The 24,281-nt window shown below is 42.7% G+C and overlaps 1 protein-coding gene across 1 annotated transcript in view; it reads right to left on the bottom strand.

Annotated features, from left to right (window-relative positions):
- Nucleotides 1-24,281, bottom strand: part of LOC132393479 (cell adhesion molecule DSCAM-like) — a 702,534-nt gene that overhangs the window by 306,411 nt on the left and 371,842 nt on the right. The window contains exons 4-6 of the mRNA XM_059968761.1: nt 14,884-15,030; nt 7,118-7,396; nt 1,620-1,895 (exon numbers count right to left, since the gene is read on the bottom strand). Of these exons, the coding sequence (XP_059824744.1) occupies nt 1,620-1,895; nt 7,118-7,396; nt 14,884-15,030 (702 nt within the window). The remainder of the gene's footprint in view (nt 1-1,619; nt 1,896-7,117; nt 7,397-14,883; nt 15,031-24,281) is intronic.

Genomic DNA, 24,281 nt, shown 5'->3' with positions numbered 1-24,281 from the left:
GGATTTAGCAATCCCATCCTGTAAAAACCCAGAGCTTCAGAAGCCCAGGACAGAGGACTCTGATGAGCTGCTGTTGGTGGCCTCTGACCCAGAAGGGGTGATGGCCTTATCTGCTTAAGTAAGTAAGTAAGCATCAATAACTTGCAGAACTACAACTATAGAGTGGGGGGGGGGGTGGAACTAAGAACATAAGATTGTAAGAAATAGGAGCAGGAGTAGACCATCTGGCCCATTGAGCCTGCTCTGTCATTCAATGAGATCATGGCTGATCTGACCATGGACTCATCTCCACCTGCCTGTCTTTTCCCCATAACCTTTAATTCCCCTCCTATGCAAATATCTATCCAACCTTGTCTTAAATATATTTACTGAGGTAGCCTCCACTGCTTCACTGGGCAGAGAATTCCATGGATTCACCATTCTCTGAGAAAAGCAGTTCCTCCTCATCTCCATCCTAAATCTATTCCCATTAAATCTTGAGGCTTGGTCCCCTAGTTCTAGTAACTGTTTTACAAAAAGCAAGTACAGACTGACGGACTGAATGGCCTTCTGTGATGATTTTACATTCAAGCTCTATGGTGTAATTTGGAATTGTTTTATTCCCATATCCAGAACCAAAGTAAAAACGAAGCTAAGAGCCATATTTCTGGGTTCCCATCTTTTTCTTGCAATTAGTTTTATGTTTTGGAGTTACAAACCACAAAAACCAGCAAGACAGGAGTCATCTATGGAGGGGAGACGATGCATCGAGCTACAGTCCCAATGAAGGTCTCAGCTCAAAGCTTTGACTGTTTATTCCCCTCCATAGATCCTGCCTGACATGCTAAGTTCCTCCAGAGCTTTGTGAGTCTTGGTGGAAGAGGTAGATTTTATGGAGTGACTTAAGACTGAGTTTCTTTTCAAAAAAACGGGTGTTTGAATTGCACAAAAGAGAGGAAGGAAAGCAGGCACTCCAGATAAAAAAGCACCTTTGTGCCAAATAAAGTGCAGAGTCATTGAAAAGATGGTAACACCAGTGAAACTTCATGAGGTTCACTGGAATGGGTTAATGTAGGAGGAGTGTTTGATGGCTCTGGGCCTGTACTTGCTGGGGTTTAGAAAATGGTGGGGGTGGAGTCAATTGATTGAAAGGACTGACAGAGTGGTCATGGAGAGGATATTGAAGTGTATCGATTGAAAGGACTGGACAGAGTGGATGCTGAAAGGGTATTTCCGATAGTGTGAGAGTTTAGCAAAAGAGGGCATAGACTTAGAATACAAGGATGACCCTTTAAAACAGATATAAATAGGATTTCCTTTAGCCTCTGTAGAATTTATTCTCACAGATAGATGTGGAGGTCAAGTCATTTGGTATATTTAAAACGGAAGTTGATAGCTTCTTGATTAGTAAGGGCATCAAAGGTTATGGGGAGAAGGCGGGAGAATGGCGTTGACAAGGAAAATAAATCACAACCATAGTAGAGAAGACTAGATGGACTGAATGGCTTAATTCTGCTTCTGTGTCTTATGGCCTTGTGGTCTCACGTACAGATTAGCATAGAATTATTGCTGCAACCCATGCCCTCACTCTCAGCCCACCTCTTAAAGGAAAGGTTCCAAACAGCCGCTTCCACACCAACCTTCAAGTATAACTTGTGCCAGGTCCTGGGCAGATCCTCGTCCTTTCCTCACAAAGCACTGGTAGGCTCCTCCGTCGTTGTTGGCCATTCCGTCCATCACCAGGTCCTGCTGGTTGCTCCCAGTGATCTGGACGTTCTTGCCTGGGGTGATGATCTTGCCATTCCGATACCACTGGACCACGTACTCCTCAGCCCCCGTCACAGTGCAGGAGAGTGACACCCGACTGCCCACGCTGGTTTTCACTCTGTGTGGGCTCACCGTTACCTTTAGCGGCTCTGTCCATTGAAATACAGGAAGAGAGAAATGAGCTCTTTCCGGTTGGAAAATATCCCTTGAATTATTATTGACTGTTGCTCCCTACACATTAAAAAAAAAGCAGTTTACCTCCATGAAGCACCCACAAGTTTTGTCATGCATAGTACTAACAGGGAGCTACAACATGGTGACAGGCCACTGGATTAGTTGGTCCAGGTTCAATGCTTATGACCCAAAGCACCCTCCAACCTAACTATCTCCAACACACCCAATCTGTAGAAATTTCAGTTATATATCCAGACTAAGTAGGTACTTACACCCTCCAGGAAACTTCAGAAATACTCAGCAGATTAATGGAGATAAGTGTGAGGTGTTGCACGGTGAGATTTCAAACCAGGTTCGGACGTACACAGTGAACAGTAGAGCACTGAGGAGTGCAGCAGAGCAGAAGGATCTGGGAAAAGAGACCTATCAATCCTTGAAAGTGCTATCACAAGTAGATAGAGTTGTAAAGAGAGCACTTGGCACATTGACCTTCATAAACCTAAGCAATGAGTACAGGAGATGGGATATTTTGCAGAAGTTGCACTAGACATTGGTGAGGCCTAATTTGGAGTATTGTGTGCAGCTTTGATCACTGACCTACAGGAAAGATATAAATTTTCCCAATAGGGAAAATTTTCAAGGATGTTGGCAGGACTGGAGGATCTGAGTTATAAGAAGGAATTGATTAGGTTAGGACTTAATCCCTTGGAACATAGAAGGTTGGGGGGAGATTTGATAGAGGTATAAAAATTATGAGGAGTACAGATAGGGTAAATGCAAGGAGGCTTTTGCCACTGAGATTGGGTGAGACTTAAACTAGAGGTCATAGGTTAAGGGTCAAAGGTGAATTATTTAAGGTAAAGTTCTTCGCTCAGGGGGTGGTGAGAGTGTGGAACGAGCTGCCAGCAGAAATGATGGATGTGGTTCTATTTCAATGTTTAAGAGAAGTTTGGATAAGTACAAATGGGTGTGGTATGGGGGGCTATTGTGCGGGTACAGGTTGATGGGACTAGGCAGAATAATAGTTTGGCATGGACTAGATGGGCTGAAAGACTTGCTTCTGTGATGTAGTGCTCCATGACTCTAGATCAGGCAGCATCCACCTTGAGAAAGAGATCACCGACCTGCATTAGCATTTCAGTTTAGTGACCTCTCATCGGAATTGGGAAAAATTGGAGAAATAACTCATTTTCATTTTGCCCACTCCCTGAATATCCTCAGCAAGCTGTCTACGATGCATACCTTTGCACCCAACATCAACAACCCTCCAGCTGAAGAGGAAGGAAAGGCTCACATCATTATATTCCATTTCATAGCCCTTTCAGAATGCTCCAAAGCACTTTACAGTTAACTGAATATTCTTGAGGCCTAGTGACTCTTGTAATATACTGATAAATAAGAAGCTTTATTGCCCCTTGGAGGGTAATCTGAAGTTAATTGTTAAGATAGCATAGTGCCCAATTTGGCATGGTAAGATCCCCAAAGCAGCAGTATAAGTGAGACCAAATAATCTGTTTGATTTAACAATAAATACTGACCAGGACAATGGGAATAGCTCCTCATTTTTCCTTAAGTGTCCTGGGATTTTAGCATCCTCCGAAAAAATCTACTAAGGCCTCATTTTAAAGTTTTATCTAAGGAATGCCTGTTGTGACAGAGTCACAATGCAACAGCACTGCCCCATCCCTGACATATTTAGTTTTTGTTTTTTTTTCTCTCTCTCCCTGCCCATCACCCTCTCTGTTCTCCATCTCCCTCTGGTGCTCCCCACCCCTTTCTTTCTCCTGAGGCCTCCCCTCCCATGATCCTTTCCCTTCTCCAGCTCTGTATCACTTTCACCAATCACCTTTCCAGCTCTTAGCTTCATCCCACCCCCTCCGGTCTTCTCCTATCATTTCGCATTTCCCCCTCCCCCCACTACTTTCAAATCTCCTTTCAGTTAGTCCTGACAAAGGGTCTCGGCCTGAAACATCAACAGTGCTTCTCCTTATAGATGCTGCCTGGCCTGCTGTGTTCCACCAGCATTTTGGGTGTGTTGTTTGAATTTCCAGCATCTGCAGATTTCCTCATGTCTGCACTGCTGAGCAGCCCAGATTGCTGTGCAGAATAAAACTATAAAAATGCTGAAAAACTTCATCTGGTCATGCAGCATCTATGGAAAAAGAAACTGTTAATGCTTCACGTCCGAGACCCTCCGTCAGAATTCAGAAAGAGAGAAAATAAATTGGCTTAGGGAGCAGAAAAGGTGCAAAATTAGGATGGTGGGAACAGAATGAAAATCTCTGATAGGGCAAAACTCTAAGGGGTAGTTAAAATTAGAAGTATTTTTGTTTGTGTTACATTTTACTAATAACAGTAAAATCAGGTCACTACAAAAATAGAAAATAACAGAACAAAAAGCCATCAGAACAGGCCATTTCCGCCTGCCGAACACATGCAAAATAGCGGAAGAACTCAGCAAGTCAGGTAGCATCTACGGAATGGAATAAACAGTTGATATTTTGGGCAAGGCCTCCCTTGCATCTCCTGCTGCCTTTCTTTCTGTATAGCCAGGCCTGTTGGTCTCGATACAGATCATTCTGTGCCTTCGTATTGTGGCCACAGTGATCCCCTGCTCCGAGGGGTGGATCAGGCAGCCTGCTGTATTCCTTAGGATGGCTTTGACAGCTGGTAACACTCTAATCCCAAGCTTCAACTATTAAAGCTGTCAACGTTACTCAATATTTGTGAACATCTGTGTCATGCAAAATCTTTTGCAGCCAGTCCAAAAGTAAAATTAACCTTAAGATATCAGAATTATTCATTTTAGGAAGATTACTAATTACATCCAGACTTAAAAATATTAAAATATCATAATGTTTAATTTAGGGAAAATATCTCACTTACCTTTCTCCCATTTATTTAAATTTGGTTTGACTAGTGAGATTCAGCGGTTAGATTTCCCAGCTGAAAGCTCGGTAGTCTGTGGAGGTTGGTTCGTGGAACACCAGCAAAGGACAGCAGGAATCTTGGCAACCACTCGGAAGTTTTGTAATGTCTTTTCCCCTGCCTGATTGATTCCTAAACCTCATCAGTGAACTGATCAGAACATCCCTAAATCACCACCAGTAGGATAAACAGAACCGTTTACTTTCCCCATGTTTTGCTTTTAAGCTACGACATCAGGTTAAAATTGTAATTTACTGCCCGGTTGTCTGCTGACAAAATGTTGTACAGCAAGCCTGCTTTGGCATGATGTTCAGTTAACATTTACACAACAGTCAGTTCAATTATTTGATGCTTCAACAATATGTCCTGTACAAAGAACTCATCAAAATGTTTATTAAAAGATAATTGGTAATCGTAAATGGCACGCGGCTTCAATAAGATTTCAGATCAGAAGAACTGAGGCTGATGACTCAGTGTTTTATTCAGCAGTGACATTCTAATGGCATCTCATCTTACAGCTGTTCACAGAGAAGTCATTACCCCCTCTGCATGCTGGCTTATTGCTTTCGCATTTGGCAAGCCCTCAATTTTCACACACAGGTCCTTATTTCAATTCCCTTCATGTTCCGCTCTCTCTCCATCTGTCTGAGGTGTATGGCTCCTCCACTTCTTGAGCACTTCACCCCTCACCCCTCACCCCCCAATGGCAGCTGTGCCTTCAGCAGTCAAAAATGCTAAGCTTTGAAATTCCTTCGTTCCACATGCCTCCGTATTATCCCTCTCTGCCTCTCTCCTTTCAGATGCTCGTCCCAACAATTCTTCATATGGGTTGACATTAAATATTCTGAGGCAATGCCTTGGTTGTACACATTGGGAAGTTCAAATAACTTTCAAAACTACAGCTTCTTTTGGTAGTTACTTGAGATACAGCCTTTCCAGCCTAATTACACCAATGTGACCGATTAGCCTATGGCTTTGGGTGTGGGAGGAAACCACAGCGCCTGGTGAAAACCCACACAGTCGCGGGGAGAAAGTACAAACTCCTACCAGACAGCAGCGGGAATTGAACCAGGATCGCTGGTACTGTATTAGCATTACACTAATCGCTACGCTACTGTGCCACCTCAGAATCTTATTTCTGATGATCTTAATGACACTAACAAAAAAGCCACAAAATCCTTCAGTATGTTTGGTCACGGGTTTTGTCTCCAAGGTTTTGTTTCTCAACATGGCCTATTCCTCAGCACATCACTGCTTGACACGTGGGAGATAGAGCGTGTGACTCAGTTAGTTACAATTCCATTCATTAATCGGGAGAAGCATTCAGGCAGGGAGTGAGAAACATTCCGTCAGCATGATTTACACTGCTGAATGTTAACCCCCATGCTTGCAGTGTCTGTGGCCTTCAGTGAGCTATAACATGAGCCAGACAACAATACTTTAAAGGAGGGAATGTGCAGGATTAAGTGGAATAAAACCTTTGTCCACCTCAAGTTATCTGTTGGAGATCAGTGGGAGGGTGGGGCTGCTTTTCCTGTACCTCTTTGTTCATCTGCTGGAGTTACTCAATTAATAAAGACTTCTAGAATGTAGACTCACTAGTTAACTTTTAAATTTAGAGATTCAGCACGGTAACAGGCTCTTAGAGACTGTACCACCCGATCACACCCTCGTGACCAACTAATCTGTACATCTTTGCAATGTGGGAGGACACTGGACATCCATGGTCGAGGGAGGATGAACAGATGAGTGTACATCAGTGGATGTAAAAACAAACAGAAGTGGAAATGAACCCAGGTAGCTAGCTCTGCAATACCTTCACTTTAGTCACTTTCCTGCTGAGCTGCCCCAATAATGACCTAACTTGGAGGGGAGTGTACGGTTTATAGTGTCCTGCTGCAGCCGTAGCCCTCATTCTTAGTGTTAGAGGCTGTGGGTCTGGGAGGATCCGCGCGTGTGGCTGACACGATTGCCTTTACAGATGGTAGTCATGGTCACAATTGGTTGAGAAGGTGACTGGTAGGTGGGGTGCCCGGTCAGAAAGATTGCTTTGCTCTGAATGATGGGGTGAATGCATTTTCAAAAGGCCGGCACACTACGACTGTTTGGCTCACGGTGAAGCTCAGAAGTCACTGTGAAGGAGGAGATGCTATGGAAAATGGTGCCCAGTCTAAGAGCAGTATGCTAGATTTCCCTGGCATCAGTGACTCTCCCTTATAATGATGGCGGCTGGGACACAAAGGGAGGGGGGAGCACGCCTTTCACTCACGTTTGACATTCAGGCGGCCAACGACCTCCGCGTTCCCGAAACTGTTCCAGACCTCGCAGATGTAGTTCCCAGTGTCCGCAGGGATGGCCTTCACGATGAGCAGTCCGATGACAGTCTGCCGGAACCTGCTGTCCCGTTCCAGGGGGGCATTGTCCTTTACCCAGCGGTACTTGGGTGGGGGTTGGCCTGAGGCCTTACAAGGTAGCACAACCCGCTGGTCTGCCATGACCACCCGGCGGCTAAACCCGTCCAGAATCGTTGGAGCAGAGTTGACTGGATCTGTTGGGAAATCCAGAGTCACAATTTTACTACTGATGCTAACTTTGCTATCAATTAACAACCTCTACTCAAAACAAGGGAGAGGGGGAGGTCATCTTCTGAGGAGAGAGAAAGAGTTAATGCTTCAGGTTAAAGATTGTTCATCTTCCACAGTTTTCTGTTTTTACAGAGTCATAGAAATGTAAAGGGACACAATATGGAAACAGGCCATAGGAAACCTTTGGGATGTAGGAGGAAGCCACAGAAACCAGAGGTCCACTGAGGAGATTCGAGAGATTGCAGATGCTGGAATCTGAACAACACACAAAGAACTACGTCAACCTCCAGAGCACTCCCTCCCCCTACCAGCCCTTTGTGTGTTGTTCTAGCCCACCACGTTCCTATCAACCATCTACTGTACTCATCCCATTTCACTCTCCACTCTCCCATTCCCATTAAACCCCCACCACACAATGGGGACCACTTTCACAACGCGCAGCCCTGTTGCAGTTCTATAACGCTCTGGTTAGACCACACTAGGAGTACTGTGCTCAGCTCTAGTCACCTCAGTATAGGAAGGATGTGGAAGCTTGCAGAGGAGATTTGCCAGGACGCTGCCTGGATTAGAGAGCATGTCTTATGAGGGTAGGTTGAGCAAGCTGGGGTTTTTCACTTTGGAGCAACGGAGGATGAGAAGACAGTTGGTAGAGGTATACAAGATGATAAGAGGTATAGATAGAGTAGATAGCCAGAAGCTTTTTCCCAGGCAAGGGGGCTTAACTTTAAAATGTTTGGAGGAAAGTGGGGGGGGGGGGGGAATGTCCGAAGTAGGTTTTTTTTCCCCACAGTGAGTGTCAGGCACACAATGCACTGGCAGCAGTTGCGGTAGTGGCAGGTAAATTAGGGACGTTAGCGGACTCTTAGGTAGGCACATTGAAAAATGGAGGGCTATGTAGGGGTGAAGGGTTAAGGTGGATCTTGGAATAGGCTAGAAGCTCGGAACAGCATCGTGGGCCGAAGCACCTGTACTGTGCTGTTGTGTTCTGTGTTCCAGCTGAAGTTTACAATGGTGATTTAACCTATCAACCTGCACAGCTTTGGGATGTAGGAGGAAGCCACAGAAACCAAAGGTAACCCAGAAAGATGTGGGGAATACAGTACCCAAGGTCAGGATCAAATCTGGGTCTGTAGTACTGTGAAACAATGACTGTACTGTTTGCAATACCTGAGCTCAACTCAGACCTGACCATATCTATTCTTGTGTGACTATTTTACTGGTATCTAATACGTTCTTGCGATCTTATATGAGTTATATGTGTCTTGTGCTGTGTATGACTGTTGGTACTATGTCTTGTACCTTGGTTCCAGAGTAACACTGTTTTGTTTGGCTGTATTCATAGGTAGTCATGTATGGTTGACAGACAATTAAACCTGAACTTGAATATACTGATGCTATCCAGCTCCTACTGTCATGGACTCTTCAGATAAGTGTGGAACTCCAGAGAGTGTTAGGCCTCAGCGCTCTGATGCACTGAACGTCACTCGATTGTTTTATTTAGAACTTGTTAAGTGACTGGTTTAGTCATTAAACTTTCCTTGTGTTTTTCGTGTTTTTTGAATACGGGTTCCTTGTGCATCCCGTTTTTAGTATATTGATTTTTAAATGGTGCTATATGCACTATCTAAGTTCGTCACATCTAGTCTTCATCATTGAGTCCTGATTTTGGGTTCTGAATGAGCAAACTGTCTATGTAGTCTGGCCCTCTTGAGTAAGTACACTCTAAGTTAGTAGTCGCCAACCAGTTGATCGCGATCGACCGGTCAATCTTTCAGGTTTTCCCAGTAGATCCCGAAAAAAATGAGAAATAAATACACAAATACATTATGCCTGATAAACATTTTGATGCAAATATGTAGTAACTTCTACTTTGAAACAGGACCACTTGAAAACTTCATGCCCAAAAGGAACAACTTTACCTGGGACGGTAGAATGATATTCGTATGCAGAAGTTTTCACTAATGTGCACCGGGCTGAAAAGACCGGAAGAAAAACCCCACAACCCTGGAAACAATCTCTCTTACAAACAGTTTTCCGTAGTGGGAGTATTGCTATATTACCACGATTCTAATTGGTATTAACTTATCTTTATGATACTCACATTACAACCCTTCTCCCCCTTTAAATTCCAACATTCCCCAAATGTACAAGAAATGGGAAACAAAAACAGTGGTGTCATTAGCTTGCATACCCTTGAAACTTATATTAGTGTCTAAGTAAGTTTACCAATACCAGGAAAGGTGAGGAGCTAAAATCGGGGTTGAAGGCCAAGCAAACGTGCTGCTCAGAGGATGTGGATCGACAGTGTTAAAGGACTTGTCACTCTGTGAATATTTTTTCACAACAGTTTGATGAATCCCTGGATGTAATGCAAACAGCTCAGCTTGTGTTTTTTTTATCAGAATGGCTTTCCAGGATTTTATAAAAAAGGAGGACTTCCTCACTCTTTTGCACTTAAAGGAGAGAACAAAAGATGGGGCCCCAGCAAGGAGCAGTGTGCGAGTTGGTTTTTATAGCCATAATGACCCTGATTTTCCCAACTTCCTGGATTATCACTGTGTGATTCATCAGCAGCGCTTGGCTGGGAAGGTCGTGGACTTTCCTCACGTAATGACACTGGTGGTCAAACTGATATACTTGATTCGAGCAAAGGCCCTTCAGCACCGCTTATTCAAGGCATTATTGGATGAGCTTGATGCCGCTACGGCCTGTTTGATATACTAGTTGGAGTGTTTTCTTGGTTGAATTAATTTGAAAGTTTGACAAAGGCATTTTATGTAATTAAAATACAATTAGCCCAAATAAAGGGCCTCAAGTTGGAAGTACAATCTGAGCTGTTTTTTCTCTAAATGATTTAATAGGTCGATCTTGCCTTTCAATAAGGTGGAGGTAGGGGATCTTGGGCTTAAAAAGGTTGGTGACCACTACTCCAATTCGCATCATTACTTTCAACCTTTGATTCTCGAGTTTACTTCACTCCTTGGTTCACCTAGTTACCAACCTCTGGGCAGAATACAAACCATCTACCACCACCCTTTGCCTTCTGTGGGCAAGCCAATTCTGGATCCACAAAGCAAGGTCTCCTTGGATCCCATGCTTCATTACTTTCTGAATGACCCTTGCACAGGGAACCTTAACAAATGCCTTACAAAAGCAGTGTCCTTATACACTGCATCCACTGCTCTACCTTCATCAATCTGTTTTGTTACATCCTCAACAAATTCAATCAGGCTTGTAAGGCACGACCAGCCCTTGACAAAGCCATGCTGACTATCCCTAATCAGATTACGTCTCTCCAAATGCTCATGAATCCTGCCTCTTACAATCTTCTTCAACAACTTGCCCATCACTGAAGAGGATCCAAGTTCCTAAATTATGTCTCAACTAGACATTCATGGCTATGGTCCTGCATGGGAAATAATTGGGACCTGGACAAATTTCTTATCTTTCCTTTCCTCTCAGATTAATGATTGGTATGTATGAGGAGATGATTTGATTCCACCTTATTCATTCTCCAGATATTCCTCTAGTCCTTGGTTACCCATGGTTTCTTTTCCATAATCCGTTTATTAATCGGTCTTCTGGTACCATTCAGGTTTGGTCAAACTTATGGCAGAATAACTATCTTTCTAAAGTTTCTGAGATACCAGACAATGTTTCTGACATGCCAGCCTGAGTTTCTGAGATACCCATTGTGAATTATACCGAGTCATCAGTCATAAGTCCCAAGTTGCCTTCTGACTCCTCTGTTGGTCTGGAGTGCCTCCAGGATATTCCAACTTGTTGGAGGTATATAGCAAGAAGAGAGCCACAACGCTTCCTCCACATAGAGACTATGACTGCGCTATCGACTTGCTTCCAGGTACTTGTCTTCCCCGGGAAAGGCATTATGCTTTATCCATTCCCGAGAGGCAAGCCATGGATGACCATGGTAAGGAGGCTTTGGCATCCGGGTTTATTCAACTGTTCACTTAACCTGCTGGTGAGGGAATTTTATTCATATCAAAGAAGGATGGTGAACAAAGACCAGGTATTAATCCCAAGGGTCTGAATAAGTTTACTATTCTGAACTAATATCCACGCCCTCTTATGAAACAACAGTCAAATTATTACAGGGAGCAACAGTCTTCTTGAAACTTTGCAACCAGAATGCCTACAACCTTATCTGTATTTGAGAGGAGATGAATGGAAGATGGCCCTCAGAACTCCCACTGGACACTAGGAGTATCTGGTGATGATATTTGCCTTAGTGAACATCCAGTTTATTAGCACCGTAATCCGAGAAATGCTCAATCGTTTTGTGCTTTTTATTTGGACAATATTCTTTTTTTTTCACGATCACTTCAGAACATGTCCAACATGTACAGAGTATTCTTCAAATTCTATTGGAGAATCAACTTTTTGTAAAACTTGAGAAGAGCAAATTCCACATCCCTTTGATTTTTCATTTCACTTTCAACTACAATCTACAGATGGACCGTGAGAAGACCCAAACAGTACAGAAATGGCCACACCTACATCAGTTAAATAGCACCAACGCTTCGAGGGTTTGAAATTCCTATCATTGCTTCATTTGCAACTTCAGTTCTATCGCAGCTACACTGACTAAACTCACTGAAGGGTCCGCAGGGTCTTTCCACTGGACTCCAGGTGCAGAAGCCACTTTCTACAAACTTACCACAGCACCTGTACTTGATCCTCCTGATCCAGACCTACCTTTTGTAGTGGAGGTTGATGCCTTAGGCACTGGAGAAGGAGCCCTGCTCTCTCAATGAACCACCTCTGACCAGAAGTTACACCCATGTGCTTTATTTTTCAAACATCTCTCTCCTTCTGAGATGAACTATGACATTGGCAACAGGGAGCTGCTTGCTGTCAACATGGTGCTTGAAGAATGGAAACATTGATTGGAGAGGATAAAACATCCCATTGTGGTTTGGACTGATCAAATAAACTATATCCAAGAGGCAAAGAGGCTGAACTCCCAGCAGGCACGTTGGCTATTATTTTTCTACAGGTTTAATTGTATTCTAACTTACAGACCTGGCCCCAAGAATCAGAAACCATATGCGCTCTCTGGATAGTTTGATACAGCTGACAAGGAAGGAGTACCAGAGTTCAAGGCTGGTTGTTCCCACGAGATGGGAGATTGATTCTATTGTGCAAAAGTCCCAAGAACAACATGAAGTCAATCCAGACAAGAAGCCTTCCGGTTGTATCTTTGCCGCAGAGGTGATTTGCTCCAAGGTTTTGAAATGGGAGCGTGCCTCTAACCCAAGAGTTTCATGTACATTAGTGTTCATTAAGAGGTCATTCTGGTGGGCAGACATAACGAAGGGCAACACGGACTACATTTTGTATGTAGTATGAGTGCCTGAAATAAGGAACCTAGATCACTACCACAAGGTCTCTTACAATCTTTATTTATTCCCACTCATCCCTGGTCTCATATTTCATTGGACTTTATCACTGATCTTCCTCCATCCCAGGAGAATACTGTTATTATGGTTACGGTGGACCAATTCTCATAGGCATGCCTCTTTGTACTTCTCCTCAAACTTCCCACAGTGAAGACAGCCGAGCTTACGTTACAAAATATCTGCTGGATACACTGCTTTCCCTGGGATATCATCTTGGACCACAGCCAGCAATTCATACCCAAGTTCTGGAAGGCATTTGGTAAACTCATTGTCTGATTGTTGGCCTATCCTTTGGGTTCCATCCACAAACTAAAGGGCAAAGAAAGAGTGTGTACAGGATTTGGAAAGATTCCTAAGGTATTCGGTTTCAGGAAATCCAGCCACGTGGAGCGACTATCTTATTTGAGCCCAGCTCACACGTAGTAATCTTTTACGCTCCTCCAATGGAGTCTTTCAGCTACAGTCTTCCTTTATTCCCGGGGGCAAGAGTCCAAAGTGTGAGTCCCTGCAGCCATTGAGTTGGTTAAGAGGTACAGGCAGACATGGTCCAAGGCCAGATTAATTTCAATGTCCAACTCCTAACAGCCACAGCTTCAGGCTAATTGTCAAAGGCGACCAGCTCCTTTGTTTTGTCTGAGCCAGCAGGGTTGGCTATCCACCTAACCCTTCCTATCTGGGTGGAATCTCAGAAATTGGCTCCTAAATACATCAGTTCTTTTAAAAGTTCTATGAAGAATCAGTCTGGTGTCATGTTTATCACAAACTCTGTGTTTTCACCCTGCCTTTCATGTTTCCCGCCTCAAACCCATATTTTCTAGTCCCTTAGCCTCTGTTTCCAAATCTTCTCCACCTCCTTCTGCTGATAGTCATCAAGAACACAGTTCGGCCACTGCTAGACTCTTCTTTTGTTCATGGTGAAGTACAGTACTTTGTGGACTGGGAGGGTTATGGCCTGGAGGAGAGTTGCTGGGTTCCCTCCAATAATATTTTGGATTCTCCGTTAATTACGGACTAACATAGCAGATATCCAGATCTCCCTGGGCTGTCAGGTGCTGGCCATTGGAGGGGGCTGGGTCTTGTCATAAACTCTTCAGGCCAGCATGGGGTGCCAGAGAGCATTTGGCCTCTGCTCCAACAAACTGAATATCACTGATATATTTTAATTAGAACTTGTTAGGCTGGTTTAGTTATTAAGCTTTCCTTGAGCTTCAGCTGCACAAGAAACACAAGGAAAGTTTCCCAGCCTATTCCATATTCCCAGAGCATGCTCTCAGTAAAGGGCACACACTGGAATTTAAATCTGATTGCTTTTTGAACAACTCACTGATATTATAATGCATACAATATGTGCAGTCTTGATTACATACCTACAGGAAAGATGTAAACAATGTTGAAAAAAGTACAGTGAAAATGTACAAGGATGTTGCCGGGTCTGAGGGACCTGAGTTGTAAGGAAAGATCGAATAGCATAGGACCTTATTCTTTATAATGTAGAAGATTGAGGGGAGATTTGATAGAGGTATGCAAAATTATGAAAAAGAGTAAACGCAAGCAGCCTTTTTCCACTGAGGTTGAATGAAACGACAATCAGAGCTCATGGTTTAAGGTTGAAAGATGTAAAGTTCAAGGGGAACGCAAGGGGAAACTTCTTCAATCAGATGGTCGTGAGAGTGTGGAACAAGGTGCCAGAACAAGTGGTACGTGCAAACTCAATTTCAATATTCACATAAAGTTTGCTGAGGTACCTGGATGGTAGGGGTGTGGTCCTGGTGCAGTCCGATGGGAGTAGACAGTTTAAATGGTTTTGATATGGATGAGATGGGCTTGTTTCTATGCTGTACTATTTTCTATGACTCCATGGCATGTACATCCTGGTTGCTGAGGTGACCAGTCTACTAGTGGCCTCTGACCGTAGCCCTTCTCTCAGTTCTGACATCCTCCTTAGTTGTCACCGTTTGCCCAATACAATATGAAACACGAGGAGCCTTATTAATCGTCAGAGCATGGGAGATTGTGGGGGAGAGGCATACCTGACACAAACAGCCTGGCGCTGTTACTCTGCCGTGTCTCTCCGGTGTATTTGTGCCGTGTGATACAGCGGTAATTGTACAAACCATCCTCATTCTGCACGTCTAATATATACAAGGCTCCAGTAGGCGTGATGTGGAATCTAGATCCTGAAAACAGAACAATTTGAGAGACGATTAATTCTTTCCCTGCCAAGCTCATTATGAAACAATATTACTTTTGTTGAAACACCTGAGCAGCAAAGCTCAATAAAGTACCCAGTTGATTTAAAAATCATGTCATGCCAATTTTTTATTAGTCCCTCATTACAACTGAGTTTTGTTTAGTCTTAAACCAATTGTTTTTTTTTCTGTTTGAATTTGCAGGGTATCATTTAAATGGATTGTTAAAATTTTCTTTCATTTGTGTTTTTTTTTTCATTTGAAGTATCTCTGGAGTAAGTGCAGTGAGATGGATGTAATCCTGGTTCAGGATGCACTCTCATTTCACTGATAGTTCATACAACATTGCCAGGAAGAGTTTAGAACCAGCATTTCTGTTGGCTGAGTAGAGGTAGACCTGTCTTTCTGGTTGCGGAATTACTGTTGGGGTGACAAAGGAGAAGCTTAAGCCCACTAGCAGCTTTACAATACTAAAAGTTCAGCAAAATTGGGCCAAATTGTAATGGCTACAGCTCATTGCCCAGACTTTCATATTCAGTCCTCATTTCTTCCAGATGGTGATATCTGAGAGGAATAGACCTCTTAGTGTCAAGCAAGGAAGTGGTGCAAACCCTGCAAGGCCTTATTGGTGAGAAGACACACTGCTGAAGATCACACTTCCCTCCTCCACCTTCCCAGCTGCCCCTCTCCCTTCCCCACATTCCAAAGAGATTGACAGCTCTTGGAGTCTGGTAGCACCCAGTCTGCCCATCTGCCCAACACTCAGAGACATTTAAGAACTATTTAAATTGCTGAAAATGAAAAGAGCAAAACCTTCTTAAATATTGTGAAAACAAAACATTAATAATCTAAAAAGTAATAAAGAGCATTGACATAAAATACAATTATTAAAAATTTAAATCCGGGTTTTTCCCTTTATCTCCATTCATCGAGTCAAAATTCCAAGTAAATTTATTATCAAACAATGTACATGTCAGCATATGCAACTCTGAGATTCCTTTTCTTGTGGGCATACTCAACAAATCCATAATAGAATAATAACCATAATAGAATTAATGAAAGACCACACCAACTTGGCTGTTCAACCAGTGTGAAAAAGACAACAAACTGTGCAGATACAAAATGAAAGAAATGATGATGATGATGATGATGATGATGATGATGATAATAATAATAATAATTTTTTAAAAATAGGCTATAAGTATTGAGAACAGGAGATGAAGAGTCCTTGAAAGTGACTTCATAGGTTGTGTTAACATTTCAAATTTGGGCAAGTGAAGTTGAGTGAAGTTATCCCTTCTGGTTCAAGAGCCTGATGGTTGAGAGACAATAACTGTTCCTGAACCTGGTGGAGTGAGTCCTGAGGCTCCTGTACCTTCTTCCTGATGGTAGTAAAGAGAAGAGAGCACGGCCTGGATGGTGGGGGTCCCTGAAGGTGGAGGCTGCAATAGAACTTCATATAGATGCACCAATTGGTGGGAAGGCTTTATCTGTGATGGACTACATTATGCCATAGAGTTATACAGTAATACAACACGGAAAAAGGCCCTCCAGCCCAACTGGTTCATGCTGAATGTAGCATCCTCCCTGCTAGTCCCAGTTGCTTACATTTGACCTAAGGCACTTGCCTCCATGTGCCTATCCAAACACAATTTAAATGTTAATATTTTATCTACCTTGGTCACTTACTCTGATAGTTCTTTCTACCTAATCACTATCCTTTGTATAAAGACCTCTCAGGTCTCTGTTTAAGTCTTTCCCCACTTATCTTGTATCTGTACCCTCTAGTTTTGGACTCCCGAACCCTGTGGGAAAGACTATGATTGCCTACCTAATCAATACCCCTCATGATCTTATAATCTTCTACAAGGTCACTTCTCATTATTCTGTGCAAGGAATAAAACCCATTCTGAAGATCTGTTGTGATGTCCCTTATTCCTGCACAAACAAGAGAAAATCTGCAGATGCTGGAAATCCAAGCAACACACACACACAATGTTGGAGGAACTCAGCAGGCCAGGCAGCATCTATGGAAAAGAGTAAACAGTCAAGTTTCAAGCTGATACCCTTCGCCAAGTCCTAAGAATTCCTCCAGTAATTTGTGTGTGTTGCTCCCTTACTCCTGTGCCTGGTCTTCATGGTGTAGGGTCAGAGGTGCAAATCCCAACAAGGATGGGCTCCAGCATTGGGGTCCATCGTGGGACAGGAGCACCAACTTTGCCCTGGAATCTGAGCAGATCTGTGATATGTGAATAGATGAGCAGGAGGGGTTCCTTTAAAAGTACCATCAGTCACAGCCAGTGTGACTCACAACTGCCGAACAAAACATTCTAAGCCTAAAAAGCCAGCTGAGAGAGGAGGATAGTGTTTACATGGCTTCCACAAAGATCTACCCCTGTAGACCAATGAATTCCTTCCCTGCATCAGTTTCAGAACATTTGTTCCAATGGCCCAATGAATGAATGGAGAAAATATCCTGGAGCCGTAGAAGACTGCAGAAGCTGGAGCACAAACAATCTGCTAGAGGAACTCTTTTGTCCAAGCAGCATCTTGGGGGGGGGGGGGGGGAAGAAATTGTTGATGCACAAAATCAAAACCCTATCAGGACCCTTCTTTGGAAGCTAAAATAAACACTTGCACTCCTTGGAGTTTCAAATGAATAAAGTGTAAAATAGGGGAACCGCATAAGGAAAAATGTATCTGATGCACCATCAATAACTCTCTGAGACGTGAGGCGAGATAAAGGCTTTTATTGGCTGGAAGAAAGAACAAGCAGCAATTGACCACCACACTACATCCTGGAGACTGAGGGCAGGCCTCAGGCCCCAATCGCCTTTATACCGGGGTCTGTGGGAGGAGCCACAGTCAGTGGGAGGGGCCACAGGAGCAGTCAGCAGGGGATGCCGTGTCCAGATAGGTATATGTAGTTCACTACACTATCTTTGATACAGATACCTCAAAATAAACCAAACTCATTACAAACAACTCTGGAGAAAATCACATTTGACTCCTGCTGTTCCTTTTACAACATCATGTAATGTAGAATTGTTGTGAATACTACCTAATCAGACAGCCCACAGGATTTGCCTACTTGAGTCGGTTCTCTATGCCTCTCTTGTGCTCCTCCCAAACCATCTCAGAATAATTCCTTACTGACCAATAGACAGCAAGTAGGATCAAACACCACTACTGAATATTTGGTAACTTAAAAGAAAATACACAGGCAAGGGAAATTCAAGGCTACAGGCTGTTGCATACATTTTTTAAAATTTTACGCTCAAAGTGAACCGAGCAACAACCACCTCAATTAACCCAGGTCACTGTTTGACTCCAAATTCCGAGTGTGTGATGGATATTCATTTTCCAGGGCCCGAGAGGCTTATTGCTAACCTCTGCTTTCTAGCACAGCAGCAAGACCTTTCCAAAGGGGCAGGACTGTTTGTGACAATATTAAACTTCTAATATTCCTTACTCAGCTTCTTGTTCTAAACAAGAACCAATCTTCAGTTCTTATTGTAAATTGTAAGCAATGATCAGTCTGAGTTAGAAGGGCAGCTTTGCAAACAAATAGCATTGTCTGCAGAGCACAGGCTGCTGGCCGACAGCATGGGGACTGGCTTTTCAAGAAATATGACTTACAAAGTCAAGTGACCATGAGACATTTTCATCTGGATCAACCAAACATAAGACTATGAGGTAGGACATTAAAAATGATCCTTTGAGAGGATTGGAATATAAAAGTAAGGATGTGATGCTAAAACTTCATAAAGTATTGATCAAGCCGCACTTGGAGTGTTGTAAGCAGTTTTGGGCAACTTATATTTTGAAAAGATATGCTGACATTGGACAGTGTAACATGTTGACCTATTTCTTTTAAAGCAATGACTCCCCTTAGCACTATGTATGGATCTGTTGTCTATGCATGCGCATAAGTCACAAGAGAAGATTGAACCACTGCTATAGGCACCCAAACTGGAAAATGCAGTTGAAAGCTATACCCACTAGTTTCTCCCAAACATTGCTACAGTGCTGCACTTACTGAACGCACTGTTACAGACAGGAGCAAAGCGGAAATGGTCAGGAAGATGTGAAAAAGCATCCAAGCTAATAACATCATCTGATGAACTGCTCACCTACTATGACCCAATCCTGCCCATCAAATTAGTGTGTAATGTGTCCCCTTATAACATTTGAGCCATTTTGTCACACACTATGAAAGATGGATCTGAACGTCAGGTCGTGTTTGCCTCAACATCACTGACAAGTGCAGAACTTAACTACGTGCGGATTAACCGAGAGGACCTTAATCTAGTATGGGGAATAAAGAAGTTCCATCACTACTTCTACGGACAAAAAGTTCACACTAGTGACTGATTATCAGCCCCTTGCATCCATTTTCAATCCTAGGAAGAGAATCCTAGTGATGTCTGCCACCCAGTTACAAAGTTGGGCACTATTCCTAGGAGCTCACTCTAATGACATAGAGTTCAAGGGTCGTGAACAACACAGCAACACTGTTGGCAATTGAAGAAGAAAAATCTTCATGCTGTGACCCAGCAGAAGTGTTCCACACTGTAGAGGTGGACCAGTTGCTGGTAGCAAATTCTGAAATACAAAGAGAAACAAAGAATAACCCGGCATTGTCAAAAGTCTATGAAATCACCATGCAAGGATGCCCAGCTCATGGTAACTTTGTGTTCCCAGTGTTCTCAGTGAGACAAGACCAACTGTCAGTATGTCAAAGAACACTGATATGTGGATCTCGTGTTGTGGTTCCCTCAAAACTGCACACCAGAGTGTTAGAGAATCTGCATGAAGGACACCTGGGTAGAGTCAAGATGAAGAGTCTTGCCGAGAGCCACGTGTGGTAGCTGGGAATAGACAGACAGTTTGAAAACGTGGCCAAAAGCTGTTTGAGATGCCAAAAAGTTCAAAATGCACCCCAACAAGCACCATTACACCTGTGGGAGTGGCCCTCATCACCACGGCAAAGAGTACATAATGACTTTTCTGGGCCATTCATGGACTCCAGGTTTCTGATTGCTGTGGGTGCTCATTCAAAGTGGCCGGAGGTTATACCAATGAAGTCAACCAACTCAGCAAAGGAAGTTTCTGTTCTTAGGAATAACTTTGCCAGAAATGGCTTACCTGAACAAATTGTGAGTGACAATGGATCACAATAATGTCAGAGGAGTTCAGACTATTCATGAAGAAAAATGGCATCAAACATTTCAAGTCAGCTCCTGACCACCCAGCAACAAATGGGTTAGCTGGAAGGTTTATCCAAATATTGAAGAAGTCAATGAAAGCGATGGACAAGGAGAACATTTCTTTACAGCACAAGGTGGAAAATTCCCTTTTTGTGTATCCAAACTCTGTTCATGTGATGACAAATCAAACACCTGCAAAGCTGATCATGAGTAGGAATCACAGACCTCCTGAAACCAGATCCACGGAGGGAAGTGCAGAATAAACAGCTCAGCCAGTTGCCAAGCAAATCAGCAAGGAGCTTCAAGATTGGACAGGAAGTCCTAGCACATGATTACTGAGAAGACAAGTGGACACCTGGTAGGATAGCTAAAGAACTGGACCACTGATGAACACAGTGGATGTTGGAGATCAGACATGGAGACATCATGTGGACCAGATACTGGATGTTCAACCGAAGAACACACCTGAGTTGACTGCATCTGACAAGACGAACACATTACAGCTACTGGACTTACTTGTCAGTGAAGATCACTGACAGAAACATGACACTGGGGACCAAGAACATTGTCTTAGACAAGACACCTATGAACCCTGATGCCACTCCGCAGGTCCAGATGTGCTACTCGAACTTTATCATTGACAAGACACCTGCCAAACCTGAGGCCACTCCACAGGTCCAAAGGCACTATCCTGAAAGAAACAATGCGCCACCCAAAAGACTAAATCTTTAGTATAGTGAAGTTAGTAATGGCCGATTATTGTAAAAGCATGTTTATTTGGAATATGGGTCTATGAAAGGGAAGTTGAATGTTTTGTACATACACATTTCTATGTTGCGTTAATCTAAAGAGGGAGGAAGTGTAATGTACGAACCAAAACAATGATTTCCCTTGGCACTACATGTGATCTGTTGTCTATGCATGTATATTGCTCCCTCTCTCTCGCTGCGATGTGAGTACACCAGTTAAAGCCATCTCCTGCATGTGTGCTTTTATTTAAATTGATATGCGCTTGCAAAGGCACAACAGACAGGGGCCAGAGGAGGTCAATGAGAATGATGCTAAAAATGAAAGAGTTAAAAGTATGAAGAGCATTTGATGGCTATAGGCCTGTACTTGCTGGAGTTTAGAAAAGGAATCTTACTGAAATCTATCAAATATTGAAAGGCCTAGATAGAGTGGATGCGGAGAGGATGTTTCCTATAGTGGGGTATCCAGGACAGAAGGGCACAGCCTCAGAATAGAGGGATATCACTTTGAAACAGAGATGAGGATGAATTTCTTTAGCCAGAGGGTGGTGAATCTGTGGAATTCGTTGCCACAGACAACTGTGGAGAACAAGTCATTAGGTATACTTAAAGTAAATTTTGACAGGTTCTTTATTAGAAGGGGCATCATAGGTTATGGGGAAGGCAGGAGAATAGAGTTGAGAGGGATAATAAATCAGCCATGATGGAATGGCAGAACACTCAATGGGCTGAATGACCTAATTCTACTCTAATGTTTTATGGTTATGTCAATTGACCTACATCAAACCAGGCAACTACAGCTAAGTTATTTGTATCATTGTGATAGAGATCAAGGAACCAGATTTATTTTGTAACTTAGTACTTCAAACATAGTCACAGGTATGATTGATCAACGGTTAGAATATTTGTGTACTCGGAGACTCAGCTCTCATAGCATTAATTTTGGGTGTCCTGGGATTTCTGACCCCTAAAGCTTTTAGACCATCTGTGTGAATTACTTTGTCCCAGAACATGGATCTTTAAAAAAAAATCACATGCAAATAATGTCAACCAGTAGAAAAGTGTGAAAGCATCAGGGATTGTTAGGAATGACTAGGAGAATGACAGAATGATTGGGTGACAGAAGGAAGAACTAGAAGTCATTCTTCAAGTTTCAATTTCTGTGATGGGTGAGTCATTCATCTGCAATGTGTTGGTATGTTCTTTTAGCTTATAGGAATTTTACCTGTGTTTGAAAATCCGTTGCAGCCTGTAAATCTTTAGTAATTCAGAAATCTTTTATGAATCAGGCATCTTCTGTGAATCTTAAATGTGGGTTCAGAACTATTAGTCTAAATTTAAACGTTTATCATTAAAAATAAAATAGCTGGAAGTATCTCTTCCTTGATAGAGAGGGAGGACTCAAATAGTTGGTCCTTGGTAGAGATGTGACAAACTACTCAAATAGTTGGAATTGGCAGCTAGACTTCGCCACAGGGACCAGGCAGGGAGGCAAGTTAGTCTTTGAAGACTAGGTGGATACAGCAGAACCTCCCTATAGTGAGGGTATATCAGATTGGGCTTAAATCCTCCTTTGGACAGTGAACCCTATAGCATCACATATAACTCTCAAAATTTCTTTCCAATGTGTTTGTTTACTACTGTGTGATGAAAATAGTAAATGTTCTGGTTTAGTATATTTGTTTTGAAGTTTTACACTCAATACTTTGAGAATATACATGTGTTACATTTCATTTCAAAGTATTGAACAATGGTTGGCTCTTTGTCCAATGTTCAATGGAGAAACAAAATCAAGTGAAGTTGTACATTTTATCACTACTGTGTGACAGATGTCCATAGATGGTATTCTCAGATAAGCACTTGGAGGGAATAAAACTAGCCAGGGTTTGAGTGGATGGTCATTGGGGGATGAGGTAAAGCAGCAATGGAAGCAAATTAAAAATGGAGATGAAGGGTCATTGGCCTGAAACATTAGCACTGTCTCTCTGTCCATAGACATTGCATGATTGGCTGAACATTTCTGCTATTTTGTTTTTTTTTCCAGATTTACAGCATCTGCAGATCTTTCCCTTTAGTCATCAGAGAATAAGGGAATTAGACTTGACAGTGGTGGTTGACATGATCAAATAGTTCCCTGTCAGTCAGACATTTAGCTAGTAAACCAATCTGTGCATTTAGAGTCACAGAGTTATTTAATAACTTGCCCAACTGGATCATGCCGTGATTGTGGAGTATTTAACACAATGCTGTTACATCCAGGGCCATGCGGGAGTTCGGAATTCAATTCTGATATCGTCTGTAAAGAGTTTACATGTTCTCCCCGAGACTGCGTGGATTTCCCTTGCGTGCTCTGGTTTCCTCTCACAGTCCAAAGACATACCGCTTAGTAGGTCAGTTGGTCATTGTAAATTGTCCTGTGATTAGGCTAGGGTTAATAGGTGGATGGCTGGGTGGTGCAGGTCATTTGAAGGACCTATTTCACTCAGTAACTCTAAGTAAATAAATACTGTAATCCATCTGAGCCAGTCCCACTTTCAGCATTTAACCCCCAACCTTCTTAACCTTTCCTATCCCTGCACCCGTCCAGCTGCCTTTTAAAAGTTGTTATCAAACTGTTGCTTGAAACCAGAGCATTCTGATTATTCTCAGACTTCTTGTTTACAAGCTGCATGTGTTCACTCAGAGTTTTAAAAATTGGTTTTGCAAATGAGTGATTCTAAGCTCACATCCTATAATGGGAAGTTATAATATTGATTTCAATAAATCTGTGGTCTAGCAGCTCTCGAGTAAAAACAAAGGCATTAATTAGACAAGAAGCTGGAAGTGGAAAACAGTAGGTCTTTATTTTAATGCTGGAAACGTGATTGAAATAAACATATTGGAATCTGCGCAGAGTTTTTGGCTTTATGGCGTCTTTCCACACAAGTTTGAAAATTTAAAAAAACTGCATTTAATGTGAGTGGAAATGGAAGTGGCGGGATGTAAAAATGTGGCAGAAATATACTCAGTGGTCATTTTATTCAGTATGTTCTGTACCATTTAACATGGCCACTGAGTGTATGTTCACGGTCTCATGATCTTATCAAAGGTTATGGGGAGACGGCCAGGAACTAGAGTTGAGAAGGAGCAAAAAAAAAGGATCAGCCATGATTGAATGGCGGAGCAGACTCGATGGGCCAGACGGCCTAATTCTGCTCCGGTGTCATATGGCCTTCTGCTGCTGTAGCCTATCCACTTCAAGGTTCAACATGTTGCTCGTTCTGAGATGCTCTTCTGCATG

This window comes from Hypanus sabinus, chromosome 4 (genome assembly GCF_030144855.1).
Source record: "Hypanus sabinus isolate sHypSab1 chromosome 4, sHypSab1.hap1, whole genome shotgun sequence".
Taxonomy (NCBI): domain Eukaryota; kingdom Metazoa; phylum Chordata; class Chondrichthyes; order Myliobatiformes; family Dasyatidae; genus Hypanus; species Hypanus sabinus.
The sequence above is the reverse complement of the archived record's forward strand: the minus strand, read 5'-3'. Positions and strand labels throughout refer to the sequence as shown.